This window comes from Anopheles gambiae, chromosome 3 (assembly GCF_943734735.2).
Source record: "Anopheles gambiae chromosome 3, idAnoGambNW_F1_1, whole genome shotgun sequence".
Classification (NCBI taxonomy): Eukaryota; Metazoa; Arthropoda; class Insecta; order Diptera; family Culicidae; genus Anopheles; species Anopheles gambiae.
Window position 1 is genome coordinate 72,461,590 of NC_064602.1, and position 17,835 is coordinate 72,479,424.

Genomic DNA, 17,835 nt, shown 5'->3' on the forward strand with positions numbered 1-17,835 from the left:
CCTGACGGTGGACATTGTTTTATCGATGCTATGTACAAGCGGCGTGCATAGATTATTCGATAAACACTGTTTCGGACAGAGACATGTTCTTTTATTTATACATTTTGAATGAATCCACGTAACCGTGACAGATATTAATAAACGCAATTTAGACCAAAGGAAGGGTGGATGTACAGATAATTTAGAGTGTTTTATTTACTGTTAGTTTCATTCGATTAATCATTTTTTGTTTTCTTCATCTACAAGTATAAACTGTACACCGCCGGACGCAGATAAAGCAATTAAAAGGCAATCTGTAGGGTTATACGCCATACATGATACATGCCGAGCCGATAGCACGCATCAATTACACAGATACTAAGGCCGACCACGAAAATGACACCTATTGCTTGATTGAAAATATTAATTACTTTGCCAGAGTGATCGAATCGATAGGCAGATGTTGGTAAAATATACCAGTTGGGTAATTATTTTTCCAGGAAAATCAATCATTTTATCTAGCCAATTTTAAATTGGCTTACACTTTTTGTTTTTGAACATGATGCAGCAGAATTTTGCGTCCGAACCTTTAGCACATTAATACTACAAATACGACATTGAAATCGATTTTCTGTTGGAGGTTGGGAATGGGTCACCTTCATCTTCCTCATCACCTTGGTACCGGACTGCAAGTGATATAACAGAATTATATTGTCCTTCGTTTCAGGAAAGACATAGTGAAAGTAAAATAAACTTTGTGTCGTTTATTTATGTCGTACTGTCGTTGAGCTTAAAAATGAAGTAAAATCGTAACTTTCCATTTTTGGGTGCAAGTTTCCATATGAAGAATAATTTCCCTTCAACATTTGCTTCTCAAGGGATTGTATGTTCAACAATTGCTGAATATTCGATGATAATTACTTCTTTCTCGAGGCTTTAAAATATTTAATGGATACTAGAAAGGCTTTCCCGTACACCTGAACTTTACTACACATTGTCAAACTTCGCCAGACTACCGTAAACGCGTGCTTCGAGAAACAGTACCTTACGCGCTTTGGTGTACGATTTGAATGCGATATAGAAATCGGTCTCTGGCAAAAAGTTCGGCACTGACCATGTGTACGGCGTTATGTTCATCATTATACCTTCGCCAGCTTGAAAAGGGCAGTTTTGCAGTTTGCTGACCTTCACAACGGGATCGTAAAATATGCGCACCAGCCGATCGGTTGGCGGTCGTCGCAGTAGCTCGCAGCAGTCGATCCACCGAGAAAGGATCGGATTTTGTATAGCGCCATTGAACGTTCGCAGCGAGTAGGTGAAGAATGTCTATCAAAACCAAGACGTAAAGCAGTTCCTGGAACGTTATCTTAGAAAGCAAAACGTGACCATACTAACCTTCGCGTCACGCATCTGATGCAAAACTGACAAATACGCCAAATAGGTTTTGTTCCACTCGGCATTGCCTTGTTCGACGAGCGTGAAATTGACCACCCTATCGTTGGCCAGGAATTCTTTGTGCGTGATGACAAGCTGTTTAGGAGATGGCATCAAACAGGAATATGATCAAAAGCAGAACGTGCAGTTGCATTTGGATGTTTTCTGCATACCCTGGTAACGGTTGTGATGGTAGATACCCGGCAAGCAAAAAGTAAAACGACAATAAAAACTTCAATAAGCTTCATTTACGATCGATCAAACGAATGTACTCAGTCACTGAAAATGGACTAAAAAGGTGCAAAAGCGAGATATTGTTTTTATTACCATTTTATTTTTAGTCAGAAGGAACGGCTTCGGCTGTGGTGCCTAGTTTTTTACAATTACAATTACAATTGCTATAAAATTATCGTTGATTGTACAGATCGTTCGGTGAATACCTTGAATGAGAGCGTTTATCGATGAACTGCGTCTACCTAATTGGTTTTACTTGTACTGTATAACATTGTACTGGTTCATTCTATGCGGTGTAGATGTGAAGAGACTTGAAGATAGAGAAATCTGAGCTATGGTTAGTTTTACTCGGACAATGTCGTGATCCATTTATGCCTCCTACTGATGTGATATTGTTGGAAGTCAGTTGTACGGCTGCTGAGATCTGGCATGGCTTCACAAACTTCCAGGCTGGATCTCGAAAAAAACATTCACCAGACTTTCGTACCTTGAGAATAAGTGTGTGATATGCTTAAAAAAGTCAACCTCTGGCAAGCAGTCCGGACACATTATCTCCAGAGATATAGGAAAAGTTGCTTAGCTTCAGTTGGTCGCTGCATAAGCTCAGATACCGATGGTATGGTTGTAATATATGAAACTGTTAAATATTTGATTTGAAGTCTATTAGTGCCCTAGATAGATTACGGCCTATATTTGAAATAAGAAGAAGAAGAAGAAGAAAGGACAAGATTACGACCGTTACTGCCATTATTATTGTAATTTTCAATTCAGTTTTATCGGTACAGACATAGTGGACAAAACTGCAACATACAGCAGAGGGAGGTAATGTTCTTGTAATAGGAATTTAAGCAACAGGAACCAATGAGCGTAACTACTTCTTATTATCTTTGTCTAGCTGAAAACGGTGGCATTTGAAGTAAACTACTGAGAGTCGTCCATCTATTGACGACACATGATGTGGAATTAGATGTTTTTTTTTCTGGAAGATAAAAAAAAATCCATGTTAATTCTGCATATGTCATTACCACATTTGATACTCACCGCTTTCGTACATACGCTACTCTACAAACGGAAAGGTTACGTACGTGGCTTTTGGAGATCTTTGTTCATAACGCGTACCAGCTTACCGTAGTAGCGAATTTCAACGGCCGGCTCAAACAGTGCACCGATTTGATAGATGTTTTCAAAAATAAAGCTACTCTCGGGGATAAAGCCCGGTATCTGAACGGACGTGAGTCGCAGGTTACGTATGTAGAACTTTTCGTTCCTCGGGATTGGGCACTTAGTCACAAAATGGTTACCCTTTTCTTTCAATCTGTCAAAGATCACTTTAACGAGTCGATCCCTGTTTGGGTGCCTGACGTAGGAGCATAGGTCGACCGTACGCTGCACGAGACGAGACGAGTCACCGGATTCTGACACGACGTAATAGGCCGCCGCCAACTGTAGAGAAAGAATGAATGCTCCTCAAATGTTCCTATGTATTCCAAGTGTACCGACTCTAACCACTCACCTTCACGTCTTTAACCTCGCGCATGATTTCCATCTCCATCGAAACAGTTTGGTTAATGAAGGTATTCGGCTTGTTTAAGGTGCAGGTCAAGTTGATTATACGTGCGTTGAATTTACAATCCATTTTATTTATAATGGGTACAACCTGAAAAAAAAATTGAACCCACAAGAATGAGATCATTGAAACCCGTAACGCACGATTGAATGTTTTACGCACTGTCACAAAACCGTTGGATAGGCTGATATTAAGCAATACCACCATTAAAATCCTAACCCAACAGTGCTCGTTCATGATGGAAGAATGTCGATGTACTGATTGGCTTTTTCGCAGTTGAGTAGGTGAAATGTTCGAAATGACCTTGTTCGAATTTATTCCAGCTCTGGAACATTCTGAAATTCAAGCGAGTTGTAATAATTGTACTGTGTACATCAATTATTTTTCGTTTTGTGTGCTAGGAAAATCAAAAGCAGGGTATGTGATTTTTTAAACGTATATGAGTCAAAACGGATGATTCTTTCTGTGGCAAAATGACTCATCTCGTCATATCGATCCAACTGATTTGGACCAAGTAAAACATGTTTTGAGAAATTATATTTCATTGCACGCTTAAGAGAATAGCGGTATAGATCGAGTGGAAATCCTTATACTACATGGATCCATGGATATGTGAAAGAAGTGATCTCTTATAGTTTGATTATTAATTGTGACTTCTGATACTCATTGTACACCATTAGGACTTTTTATTATGCACGTTTACCCTCAACAAACTTCCGTACACGCGCGATTCGAAGATGATTTTCGTGCGCGCCCTCGTGTACGTGGTAGCTTCGATGTAGAAGTCATTCTCCGGTATGAAATTCGGGACGGGCAGTATGGACGGCGTAATGTTTAGCAGCATATTGTCGCCGGGCTTGAAAGGGCAACGAATGATTCGGCTGTGCTTAACGAGCGGATCGTAGTACATTTTGAGCAGTTTTTCCTTCGGAGGTCGTCTGATAAGCTCGCACGGATCGGCCCACCGAGAGATGATTGGATTCTGTATCGCGCCGTTGAATGCCCGCACAGAATATGTGAAGTAGGTCTAGAATGAGGAAGAAAGAGCAAATGGTTTGGTTTGGTGTCGTCGGCAGCTGTTAGCATTTGGCAAATAAAATCAAACGAAGCGTACCTTCATGTCTCTTATTTCGCGCACTGCTTCTAGGTATGCTAGATACGTGACATTGGTTTCATGGCCGCCCGTTTCAACCAGCGAATAGTTGACCCACATTTTATTGGCTAAGATTTCTTTGTGTGTAACCACGATAAGCAACTGTTGGAACGCAGACACAGATCCATCAATTTGGCGTGTCTAAGTTTATTTAAGTATGATTTTTGCTTACCTTCCTTTCGGATGAAACGAACGTTATCCAACAAGCTCCTAACGCTACAAATATGCATACCTTATAGGACAGCATCCTACGTCTATTTGATGGGACGTGGTGCAAAATAGTTTAGTTTAATGATCAGATTTTAGCCATGCAAAAATTCTAGAATCATCGAGAACTGTGCACCCATTGTAGAATAATTGCGTTGCGACCGGTGGCATTAGAACGGAAATAATGACGACAATAAGTCCAGTGCAGCAAACAGTTCAATGAAAGCTACTACAGGGAAATTATACCGACCCCTGAGCATTCCATTAGTGTTTCAATTATTTAGTATATCTCTGTGCAAATATAGGTACAGATCACATTATTAGCTTAATTGTAGTGACGCTTCACCACCACTGTAAACAGATAGTAAGCCTTGTGTATCTTTCTGTGTAAAAGCTTTGTATTTTATAGTGTATTCATCAATTCATCGGGATCTTGACGATCATTTATGCATAAACTAAAAGTAATGTTTATTGGCTTGTAAGACACATAACTGGGTAGTGAAAATCGAGAAATCGTAACTTGCAAGGGATATTATTATGCACAGCTTCAATTCTTCCCTTTTGTCGCAGACCATCGTTCTTTCACCTGTTCGATTTTCACAAGACTACCGAACCAGCGTGTTTCAAACGCCAGAAGTACTCCCACCTTGATGTATGTTTTAACTTCAATCAAAAAGTCTGTCGCTGGAAAAACGCTTGGAATCGGCCAGGCGGATGGCGTGATATTCAGCACCATGGTATCACCACGCTTGTATGGACAGCGAGGTACTTTGCTATACTCTTTGATAACGTCGAAAAATATTTTAATTAACCGATCGCTATCCGGGCGCCGGAGGAATGCACAACCGTCGATCCACCGGGAAAAGAGTACATTCTTGACCGCACCGTCTAGCGCTCGGATGTAGAAGACGAAAAATGTCTGAGAAAATAAAGTAAATCGAAACATTGGTGGGGTGCAGTTGTGGCAAATAAAATGTGGTGGTTCATACCTTCATACTGTTGACTGGTCGGTAGGCCTCAAACTGCATCAGATATGTTACATTTAGATCATGCTCACCTATAGCTTGGATCGTTGCATTTACGTACTTCTCGTTACCTTTGATGTCGTAGTATTCGACAACGGGGTACAGCTGTGAGGACTAAACGGACAACAACAGAAGTCTGAGTAAAGCTGGGAAACGATCGACGTATGTCTAGAGTATGACGATCATCACTCACGTTGCACGTAACAGGACAAACATACCAAAACGCAAAGGTTGCTAACAAGCAATATTGAGAAGATGACATTTTTTATAGGATGGATCAATTCACTTAATACTTATTAGTGTTGGTTTATCTTTTTTTTATCTGAAATAAATATAGTTGGTAGATATTTTTAGCGGGATATTGTTGTAGCTAGACACTTCTATGTGCAATATCTTGGTTATAAAACAGTTTTTTCATCGGTGTTGTTTTGTTTTTCGGCGCTGTTGGTGGAACCAAATGATGAGCGATTATAAATGATCGTAGATGTACAGATTGTGGGGGCGATAAACTCGTAAAGTGCTGTGCTATTTCAATCGCCACCAATCATTTTCACATCATGTTCTAGAGGAATGACGTAAAAGGAAATGAATATTAAACGCTTAAATTGAAGTATGTTGCCTCCAATAAGTTTATTACATTTCGACAGCGAAAGATGTGTCAATCTACTTGCTTGCGCTTTTTTTGTAAACATGGTGATTGATTGATTTAATTATGGTTATGTAGACTATTGTTGTATTGTTAAACATACTGAAAGCGAGGGAAGAACTTTTTGTGTGAGTTCTATGAAAGCTAACGACACATTTCACCAGTAAAATACTTTATTTACAAAGTCCATCAAGTCAAGAATGTCATATTTCCTAATATTAAAAAAAAGTGCTAGGGTAAGGTGTATGGTCAAGTGTCAAGGTTCATTCTGATTTATTGAACACAAAATGATTACCAGTGGTTTGATTCAATTAATTACTGAATATTCGTCAATACAACATCAATTCATTACTTATACATAAAAATGCTGTGTGTAGTGTTGCGAATGAAACATTGCAAACATAATCCGCTAGAGGTCGCGGCAACAAAATGCGAAACATGGACATATATCGAAATTTGAAGTATTGCAATTTAACAACTACTACTGCTTTCGTCTGCCACCTTTTTTAATTTTTTCCGGCCGCATCAAGCTACCCTCCCAGTGCGTCTCCAGGATAAGCTCCGTGCGTGCTCTGGTGTACGTTTTGGCTTCGATTAAGAAATCCGTTTCCGGGATCAGGGCCGGGATGGGCAGAGCGGACGGCGTAATGTTCAGTATCATGATGTCTCCCGGCTTAAGCGGACAGCGAGGAATTTTGCTGTTTTTCTGCACCGTGTCGTAAAACGTCTTCATCAACCGTTCCCTATACGGTTGGCGAACAAACTCGCAACCATCGATCCACCGTGATAGGAGCGAATTCTTTATCAGGCCGTCCAGTGCACGAACGGAAAGGGAAAAATATGCCTAGGGAAAAAGATAAAACAGTGTCAAAGCTATCATGTAGATGCGACGTCCGTTGAGCCAAGAAGGGGCCAGAAATGTACCTTCAAGTCTTGTAATGTTCGATAAATTTGAAGCTCAATAACGTACGTTTTGTTCCATTCAACCTCTCCCAGTTCTTGGATGGAACAGTTTCCATACTTTTGATTAGCCTGGATATCATAATGTGTAACGATTGGGTACAGCTGTTGTTGGAATTGAATTAGTTTGAAATCGCATGCTCTAACATTTTTTCTTACCCTCATGTCGGATGTAACGAAGGATATCCACCATACTCCAAACAATAAGAACAAGCATCCTTGGTAAAGCTGCATGTTAGAATGATCCAATATTTTAAACTGCTAGAGCTACCAAAAACGAACAACAAACTGATTGTTTCTTCTTCGTGTCTCGGTTATAAGCGCGTTGCGAGCATAATTCAAAACAGATGAAAACAACGCTGAATTGTTTACTTATATAATTATTCGGATGTAGTTATGGTGAGCATGGTCATGGTTGAACAAAAAAGAGAAGCTCACCAGCATTCAAACCTTCATGGCTGTGTGAACCTAGTAATAAGCTTTGTTAAATAATAGGTTCTGATAAACATTGAATGTGTTTTATGTATTTATAGACAGTTAATGGTCATACGCATCAGTTGGTTTGAAATAAAATTTCCTCTAGTGAAAATTGGACGGTGGTTAACATAGAACAGCTAATAGTGATTGAAACAGTACAATATAGTTAAGGTTTGTTGGCAAAATACACTGCGATATTCATTCTAGATTTTTTCAACATATGCTCAAAGATGCATAGAAGTCCTTGTACCATACAAGATGGGGGATGGGATGTGACTCTTGTGTGTAGAATATAGATTAACATTCTACAGTCATTGTTTGATCCATATGATATATATACTTCATACATCAGGCAAACAATAGTAAATGGAAAAAAAATATTTAGCTCATAAATTGTAGGCCGCGAAAAAGAATCTACCAATAATCGTGCTGTTAAGCCGCTACTAGAGCGAATATTACAAAATAAAAGTTCTTGATGATTCTGACCTTAGAAAAGCATATTGTAAGTGTATTTCAATCAGATTTAATGCGCCCTTGTTATGTTCCTTTAACAGTAACTGTTGGTTGGTAGCTACAATATTTTTATATAGTCTTATCAACATTAAACATTCGCACCAGTCTACCGTACCAGCGCGTCTCGTAGATAATATCCGCACCCGCTTTAACGTATCCCTTACTTTCGATCAAAAATCCACTCTCCGGGACGAAGCTCGGAATGGGCAGCATGGACGGCGTTACATTCAGCATGATCATTTGGCCCGCCTTGTAAGGACAGCCACTTACTTTACTGTTCTTAATGACAGGATCATAATACGATTTAACTAAACGGTCAGTGGGCGGCTTCCTATATACCTCGCAACCATCGACCCACCGGGAAACGAGCACCTTCTGCACTGCACCATCGAACGCCCGTACCGAGTAGGAATAGAATGCCTAGGAATAAAACACTGTGATAAACATTCCTTTCCGGAAAGATGTAGGTATATTAGGGGAAAATCAAAACCTTGAATTCCTTAATGTCACGTAGCGCTTCAAAATGCAGCAAATATGTTCGGTTCCACTGGCGATCGCCTACCTCCACGATCGTTGCATTCAGGAACCTTCCATCCGATTGCAATTCTTTATGGTCGATAACGGGAATGAGCTTATGTAATAATTATAAAAAGAAAATTAAATGAAATAACTGTTTTGCTTTATTGTATTATAAGATAATACCCTCATGTCGAGCGCCCTTAAGCAGCTTGCATGAAAGGCTAGAATAAACAAAACGATAATGGCTTTCATGTCTGCTGCTTGCTCCAGTGTAGCTAGCAGCTACAGCTATACTAACGATGATGAGTAGAGTTTAGACGTGGTTTCAGTTTGTATTCGTGTTTGCAAAAAACTGTAAAAAGAAGATCTTTCTGTCAGCAGTCCCTGATTAGACCATTATCATACATTAGACCTAATTATCAGTAATTAGAATTATTATTCTAATTATAAGACATTAGACCTAAGAATACAAAAAAGAAAAGATCGAAAATTAACAATCTTCAGTTGATAAGATTACGTTTTTTTTTGCAATATTTTAGATGCAATTTGTACAGTAATGGCAATTTAATTGCTGTGTAAACAAGAGCAATACTGAGCAACGTACTGTTGACATGTTCATGAAATTGAGTGATCTTTATGGTTAAATGGCTAATATTACAAATGATTATGTAAGATCTATACCAAGGAATAACACGACAAGTCTCCAAGGAATAACTCTCCAGGCTATTGTTAATTCTTACTATTAAATGTGTAAAATGAAACTCCTGTACCAACATATTTAATTAGAAACAACCAACGGTCAAATAACATCGCTTACAGAACATTGTCTTCCAAATAAACGTCCTCAAAGATTTTGGCTCATAAATGGTAGTATTATTATTATAGTACTGACTCTTGGTCCGGTTGGTAGTAGCAGTGTTTTTCTATATGTTCTTGTCAACATTGAACATTCGCACCAGCCTACCGTACCAGCGCGTCTCGTAGATAATATCCGCACCCGCTTTAATGTATCCCTTAATTTCGATCAAAAATCCACTCTCCGGGATGAAGCTCGGAACGGGCAACATGGACGGCGTAACATTCAGCATCATCGTTTGGCCCGCCTTGTAAGGACAGCTACTTACCTTACTGTTCTTCATGACAGGATCATAATACGATTTAATTAAACGGTCAGTGGGTGGTTTCCTGTATACCTCGCAACCATCGACCAACCGGGAAAGGAGCACTTTCTGCACTGCACCATCGAACGCCCGTACCGAGTAAGATAGCAAAACCTAACAAGAGAAGCGCTTGTTGCAATAAATGTTTCTTTCTAAAAATGTTGCCTATGAGTAAAAACCTTAAACTCCTTTATCGCTCGCATCGCTCCAAAGTACGCCAAATATGTTCGGTTCCACTGACGATCGCCTACATCTTCGACCGTTGCATTCAGGAACCTTTGATCCGATTGCACTTCTTTATGATCGATAACGGGAATGAGCTTATGTAATAATTATAAAAAGAAAATTAAATGAAATAACTGTTTTGCTTTGTTGTATTATAAGATAATACCCTCATGTCCAGTGCCCTCAAACAGCTTGCATTAAAGGTCAGAATAAACAAAACGATAATGGCTTTCATGTCTGCTGCTTGCTTCAGTGTAGCTAGCAGCTACAGCTATACTAACGATGATGAGTAGAGTTTAGACGTGGTTTCAGTTTGTATTCGTGTTTGCAAAAAACTGTAAAAAGAAGATCTTTCTGTCAGCAGTCCCTGATTAGACCATTATCATACATTAGACCTAATTATCATTAATAAGAATTATTATTCTAATTATAAGACATTAGACCTAAGAATACAAAAAAGAAAGGATCGAATATTAACATCCTTCAGTTGATAAGATTACGTTTTTTTGCAATATTTTAGATGCAATTTGTACAGTAATGGCAATTTAATTGCTGTGTAAACAAGAACAATACTGAGCAACGTACTGTTGACATGTTCATGAAATTGAGTGATCTTTATGGTTAAATGGCTAATATTACAAATGATTATGTAAGATCTATACCAAGGAATAACACGACAAGTCTCCAAGGAATAACTCTCCAGGCTATTGTTAATTCTTACTATTAAATGTGTAAAATGAAACTCCTGTACCAACGTATATAATTAGAAACAACCAACGGTCAAATAACATCGCTTACAGAATATTGTCTTCCAAATAAACGTCCTCAAAGATCTTGGCTCATAAATTGCATTATTCCCTATTGGTTGTGTATTTCAAACGGTGTTAGGTGCATCCAGGCTATATATGGCCAGTACTGGCTCTTGGTCCGGTTGGTAGTAGCAGTGTTTTTCTATATGTTCTTGTTAACATTGAACATTCGCACCAGCCTACCGTACCAGCGCGTCTCGAAGATGAGATCCGCGCGCGCTCTAGTATATGCTCGAACTTCGACTAAAAACTCACTCTCGGGGAGGAAGGTCGGCATGGGAAAATAGGACGGCGTAATGTTCAGCATTATGCTAACGCCCGGCTTGTAAGGACAGCAACTTACCCTGCTGTACTTTATGACGGGATCGTAAAACAATCTCATTATTCGTTCAGTGGGCGGCTTCCTATATACCTCGCAACCATCGACCCACCGGGAAAGGAGCACCTTCTGCACTGCACCATCGAACGCCCGTACCGAGTAGGAAAAGAATGCCTAGGAATAAAACACTGTGGTAAACATACCTTTCCGGAAAGATGTAGGTATGTTAGGGGAAAATCAAAACCTTGAATTCCTTAATGTCACGTAGCGCTTCAAAATGCAGCAAATATGTTCGGTTCCACTGGCGATCGCCTACCTCCACGATCGTTGCATTCAGGAACCTTTCATCCGATTGCATTTCTTTATGGTCAATGACTGGAATGAGCTGTTGAATATTTCAAATCAAAGAAAAAGGGTTCTTAGATTGCACAATTCTTTGATGCAACATAAGGTCTTACCTTCATGTCCAGCGCTGGGACAGATTCAATCCAAGAAGCGTACAAGGCTAGGACAATCCAAATCCTGTATGGCTTCATGTTTGCTGGCTTACCCAGTTGCTGCTACTAACCAGAACTACTGAAAATAAGATACGAGTGTTTTAAAAATGAAAATTTTTGCAAGCAAGCATAGATAATCAAAATGCATGATTAATTAAAAAAAGACTGATAAAATAACTTACTCGCTGATTTTAATTATACCTATACTGATGGATTTGTGTTCGAAGAATTGATGAGTTATTAACGATTATTGTGGATCTGTGATATAATAATTTCTGGTTATGGATCACTAGCTTTTTTTCTCCAAAAATCCAATACTGCGGATTTGTACTTGTTCGTATCGGATAAAACATACCAAACACATTTAGCTTTCTGTAACCAGTGGTACATATTTTTGATCTGTTAAATAGTGAGTTTCCGTTGTTGAGAGAAGGTGACAGCATTCTCTGATGAAATGGAATAAATATATCACAAATCTCTAGTATTCGTTTTAAGCAACAACTACAGACGATGTAAAAGTGAATACAAATAATAAATCACTGCAATGTGTATATTTCAAAATGATCGATAGTAAGTAATATTTACAATAAAGTTTGCATAAGAAAAATAAACTATAAACCTTTAACCTTTGCTTTATCAACGCTCGCTCTAGCAAAACTACCGTACCAGCGCGATTGTAGCACCAGCACGGTGCGCTCTTTCACGTAGGATTTGCTCTCGAACATGAAATCACTTTCCGGCATCACACTTGGCATGTGCCAGGCCGATGGCGTTACATTTAGCATTGCCTTATATCCCGGCTGGTACGGGCAGTAGATCAGTTTGCTAGAATTAGCGATAACGTCATAAAACAAGCGCACCATTCGATCGGTCGGTGGCCGTCGCACGATCTCGCAGCCATCGACCCACCGGGACAGAATCTTGGTTTTGATTGCACCATTCAGCGCACGTATGGAGTAGGAGAATAGGGTCTGGAAAGGAATGAAAAAACAAACATTTCGATACTGTGCATTATCCAATACACAAACTACGAACAAACATTACATTCAAGTTTTTTACCACATGTAGTATGTCGAAATACACCAAGTAGGACTTGCTCAGCGCGTCATCTCCCACTTCCACGATCGTTGCGTTTACATATTTTTCGTTGGATAAAATCTCATGGTATGAAAAAATGGGTACAACCTGCTTAGGCGGAAACGGAAGATAGCAAATGATAATAATTCTGGGCTTCCGTGTAAGCTCTGGGATTACCTTGGATTCGCATGGAACGGTGGACACCCACCATATGATGAATGTAACGAAAATACCACTGAAACACATGAGTTTCATTCCGGAAGATTACTGTTAATAAACAAAAAAAAAAGCTATGGTTTGACCCAACTCTCAGTATACCAGCGAGCAAAACATGAGCATTGAGTAAAACGAATTTTCAATTGCGATAATTTAACTGGAGTTTGATTTTTAGATTAATTAGTGTATGGTGCAATTGATCGTCTTTTATTTATCTATGCGATATATCGATCGTTTACTTACATGAACCTGGTTTGCTTAATATTAAACGTCCAAGAATAGAACACATATTACGTTATATGTAAGTACATTCCAATCGCTTTGTTTTGCAGTACGCCATAATTAGATAAGCACGTCCTGTGTTATTTTCAGTGCTCCGTAACAGGCAACTGTTGATATTTGTTCAATTAAAGCAATCATTTAAGTAATGCTTTGCTATTATGATCGATTGGTTGTATATTTATCTTTACAGTTACTTGATGTAGTGCGCCTTTTCCAAAACTGAGCGATCGGTAGTAAACAGTCACATTGTCTAGTCACTAGTCTGGGCAGATAGCTGAGTGAATTGAAAGCTCCTAAATGATAGAGTGATTACTTAGATTGTATCGGATGTATTTATTTCTGTAAGGATCAGATAAACGAAGTTCAGAAAAACATCCACTATAAATTTAATTCGTTTCAAGCGACATTTGGTTGGTGGTTTTAGTTTTAACAATATCAGTTGACAACTGTTCAGAGGGTTACACTTATCCATGCTCAGGAACTCTATCTTTGCGACTCACAACTTTGCGACCAACAGTCAAGTTTTTGCAAGTTACTGATTGTGCTACCTTTCTTTCAACCTGTTAGCCCGACCCGGTTTCAATCCCTTTTCGCGTAGACTCGTGCATTTTCAACGTACCCTGCCAGCGCGTTTCAAACACCAGCTCCGTGTTAGCCTTTGTGAAGGACTTCATTTCAAAATAGCATTCCGACTCGGGGATCAGGCTGGGCATGGTCATAGCGTGCGGCGTGAAGTTCATCACGATGCTGTCCCCAAGCTTGTACGGACAGTGCGGTATTTTGCTGTGCTGCTTGATCTCGTCGTAAATTATTTTCACAAACCGATCGCTCGTTGGACGTCGAAGGAACTCGCACCCATCAATATTTCGCGTAAACAGCACATTGTTTCCCAATCCGCCAAGCCCCGGTACACCGAAGCTTAGTACCATCTGTAAGAAATAGACGCGAGTGAACGTCGGATCGCTTTTTATGGTGGTGCAAGGAACAGCCCGCACCTTAACGTCCCTTATCACATGCAATATTTTGAACTGTATTACATATGTTTTATTCGTCACATACTCGCCCAGCACATCGATCCATGCGTTAACGTACTTTCCGTTGCCTTTGATGTCGTAGTATGTAACGATCGGGTAAACCTACGTGTACAGAAAGGGTTGTGAAGTACATGATATGTTGTGCAAGGTGCATGCTATTACCCTTTTGTCAAATCTAACGAAAGCCGTAACCCACCAAGTACCAACCAGTGCAATCATACAAATGTAGTATGGTCGCATCGCTTTTGTTTGTACAGGTCCAATTGAATTGGAACGCAACTGAATCGGCTGAATGCGAATCGAATGCTGAAAAATGCGCTACAAGTTGTAAAATTATTGTGCAGTTTCTCTCGCTTTAACTACCCCTTTCAGGTAGGTTAAGTTGAGTTCAAAATGATGATTAAAAATCGAGTATGTCTAGGTTATTTTATACGCTCATGAGCATAGCAATTGAAGTTGTTCATTATCATCAAAACCTTTTGGTTTATGCACAAAAAGTTGTTGAGGTAATGCAGGAATTTATGAAACTTTCCTGTACCAGCGAGGTCAAGATCCGCCTGAGAGAGTATAAGAAATCGAATATGATTGGTATTTAACACTGTGACAGTGAGGTCAAAACAAAAACATTGTTTCTAGATCTGTGTACTTACAAAGTATAGATCGAGTTTGAATAGAATCTTGATCTTTATTCATGTCATTCCTAAGTCTAAGGGATATATTGTATTCGATCTTTTAGGAAATCAGAGTCGCTATAAACGTTTAAGTTCCCTTCATTCCATTCCTCTCCATAACAGGAGGCTTTATTGACAGTCAATTGTTTGCGACATTTCAAATCATTCATCTCGTTTTCACATTATGCGCTTTGCTCAGCACCTTCCTTACATTTTCGCGCCTGGTCATGGTACTGTGCCAGTGCGTTTCGAAGATGAGTTCCGTGCGTGCATTCGTGAAGGTTTTGACATCGAAAAAACAGTCCGCCTCCGGCACGAAGCTTGGCATGGCCAGTGAGTACGGCGTAATGTTTATCATGATCGAGTCACCTGGATAGTACGGGCAGCGTTTTATTCTACTATGTTTTGTAATTTGCTCATAAAATGCTTTGATCAGCCGATCACTGCTTGGGCGCCGTATGAATTCGCAACCGTCGACGAACCGGGTAAAGAGTGCGGTCTTTCCCACACCGTCGAATGCTCTCACCGACAGGGTCAGAACGATCTGCAATCGGAGAATTAGAAGTGAGGTTGACTTGCTATGTAAGGTGTTGCAACAGGGAAGCGTACCTTTGCATCTCTTATTGTACGTAACACAAAGAACTCCAGTATAAATGATTTGTTCAATGGATTGGCGCCGATGACGACGATCGATGAATTGATGTACTTGTTATTGCCACTGAAATCGTAATGGGTAATGATTGGATACAGCTGTTGGGCGACGACAAGAGAGGTTATTTATTGTGATCACGTATTGCATTACACTATGGAGGCAGCAGAGTCTTACCATCATATCAATTGCTATAACCCACCATGCACCAAATAATACGAACATGCACAATAGGTGAGGTCGCATTCTAGCACACACTGCTCCAATGTTTTGTGCTCCTAGATCAAATGAGTGTTGGTCGAATAATAAAACCTGCGCTAACAGTGTGCCAAAGACGGCAAAATCAAAACTCTTCTCTGCCGATTAATCACTATTTGGTTGTGCAACCGTTTAAGCTTTGCAGAAAATAAATGGTCATTTAATGATGGCAGAAATCAATGGCACAACGTACTGCACGGTTTGTTGGGCAATATAATACGCAGATTTTACTACGCTTGTGCGCGCCGCCCACAAGGACCGAAAGGGCGTGGTATGCGCAAGTTGTGATGGCGTGGAGGCGTGCAGGTGTCCGTGGAACTCGGGGATTGACAGAGGAAAAGGGCGAGCATTTTGCACTATTTGATCCTTCCGACACTTAAACATTGAGGCCATCTTGTACCATGAAGCAGAACTAACTAACTGAACTTTGACCTTTGATGGTAGTGCTTATACCATAGATCTGAAACACTAAGCAGTGCTACGATTATGACTTGACCCCAACAGTGCTCTGCCATGTTGGAAGATGTTTGTTCAACTGATTCTACACTGCAGCTCGAAAGCTCCTTTTGTACAGTATCACGAGAAGTTGATAATTCGGTTTTAATCGCATAGTAAGTGATAGATGCTGCAATGTCCCACGTAATAGTCACTAATTGCATTAATGAACTGATTTTGAGGTTAATGATGAATAGAAGTTAACGACACGGGAAGATAATTATTAAACGAATAATTATTTATTTCCAAAAATTGCTCACCAGTTTTAGTGTCTTTGCATGCCTTTATGCCCCTGTAATCTACCATGTAACATCAAGATTGTGTTGCTATAATTTTTATTTATCGCTCATTGGCGACTTGGGCCTTGTGCTAGGCTGTGGTTGCATGGTAGGAAAAATGTTACCATTGATGATTCGCATCAACCTGCCGTGGTAACGCAGCTGGAACAGCGGTTGCAATAACGCACCGGTATGAAAGCTGGTATCAAATATGAAGTTATTCTCGGGCAGAAAGCCCGGTATAGTAATGGCGGCAGGGCGCAGGTCGTGTATGTAGAACCTTTCCCGTGCCGGAATCGGGCAAACGCTCGGAAGCCGATTGTTGCGGGCCATGTGATCGTACAGCACCTTGACGAGCCGATCCGAGTTAGGACGCTTGACATAGGAGCACACATCGACGGTGCGCTTTAAAAGCCGGTTCATGGATTCACTGGACACGACGTAGTAGGCGACTGTCATCTGAAGAGAATTAAGTTACATTGATCGTTACATCAAGTAAGAAATCTCTCCCTCTCTCTCTACTCTCGCACAGAAATGTGCACTAACAATGTAACGCTTTGTAACGTTTCATTTCATTTTAAATACCCGTTCTTACCTTCATATCTTTCAACTCTCGAAGAACATGCGCCTCGTACGAAAGGCTTTGATTTGTGATAGACTCCGGATGTTCAAAAACGTACGAAATATTGATAAGTCTCTCGTCGAACTTAGACACAACCTTATTCAACACCGGTATCATCTATGGAATAGTGTAACGTACATTGAGCTTAAACAAAAAATATTATAATAAATTATTCAATCTTACTCACTGTCACGAAGCAGTATGTTGTATCGAAACAAAATAGTATTTGCAGTGCAGTCGCCATCAAAAGCCAATCAAATGTTTTCATGTTACCGTAACTAAATTTCTCTAAGTATCTTAACTTAATAAGTAACTTTCGCACTTATTTCCGAACCCAATCTGGACAGTCGAGAAAAGTGTTTATTTGGTTATATATTTGTGTTTGCTGTATAGCCCATTTTTTATGAATGATTAAACGCCTTCATTGCTTTCACGTGCCATGTGCTGTGACGTTTACAGCGGTGAATAAACGAACAAACAAAGCGATTAGCTAATGGTGTGCTCATTTGACTGTGTTTAGAGGAAGATT

At 39.8% G+C, this 17,835-nt stretch overlaps 2 protein-coding genes and 1 long non-coding RNA gene across 3 annotated transcripts; all 3 read right to left on the bottom strand.

Moving 5' to 3' along the window:
• Nucleotides 1-2,688: 2,688 nt before the first annotated feature.
• Nucleotides 2,689-3,625, bottom strand: LOC5667812 (uncharacterized). The gene is made up of 3 exons (XM_001688170.2): nt 3,377-3,625; nt 3,161-3,304; nt 2,689-3,090 (listed from the first exon to the last, which is right to left on the bottom strand). Exons 1-3 carry the CDS (start codon nt 3,449-3,451, stop codon nt 2,725-2,727), a joined length of 585 nt encoding a protein of 194 aa, XP_001688222.2. The 5' UTR covers nt 3,452-3,625; the 3' UTR covers nt 2,689-2,724.
• A 6-nt stretch (nt 3,626-3,631) lies between these two features.
• On the bottom strand, nt 3,632-7,759 carry LOC5667808 (uncharacterized). The gene is made up of 5 exons (XR_009766360.1): nt 7,365-7,759; nt 7,170-7,310; nt 5,793-7,089; nt 5,564-5,713; nt 3,632-5,493 (listed from the first exon to the last, which is right to left on the bottom strand). It is a non-coding gene; the product is annotated as an uncharacterized LOC5667808 (long non-coding RNA).
• Nucleotides 7,760-16,591: 8,832 nt separating this feature from the next.
• LOC5667801 (uncharacterized) lies at nt 16,592-17,737 on the bottom strand. The gene is made up of 2 exons (XM_001688162.2): nt 17,280-17,737; nt 16,592-17,143 (listed from the first exon to the last, which is right to left on the bottom strand). The coding sequence occupies exons 1-2, from the start codon at nt 17,421-17,423 to the stop codon at nt 16,742-16,744; spliced, it is 546 nt and encodes a 181-aa protein (XP_001688214.2). The 5' UTR covers nt 17,424-17,737; the 3' UTR covers nt 16,592-16,741.
• Nucleotides 17,738-17,835: the final 98 nt, after the last annotated feature.

Excerpts from the sequence above, each read along its gene's own strand:
- LOC5667812 (XM_001688170.2), bottom strand. The coding sequence starts at position 3,451 with ATGAACGAGCACTGTTGGGTTAGGATTTTAATGGTGGTATTGCTTAAT. Across the intron at positions 3,305-3,376 it reads TATCCAACGGTTTTGTGACA|GTTGTACCCATTATAAATAA; the intron begins GTGCGTAAAACA and ends TTTTTTTTTCAG. Across the intron at positions 3,091-3,160 it reads GCGAGGTTAAAGACGTGAAG|TTGGCGGCGGCCTATTACGT; the intron begins GTGAGTGGTTAG and ends CTTTCTCTACAG.
- LOC5667801 (XM_001688162.2), bottom strand. The coding sequence starts at position 17,423 with ATGATACCGGTGTTGAATAAGGTTGTGTCTAAGTTCGACGAGAGACTT. Across the intron at positions 17,144-17,279 it reads GAGAGTTGAAAGATATGAAG|ATGACAGTCGCCTACTACGT; the intron begins GTAAGAACGGGT and ends AATTCTCTTCAG.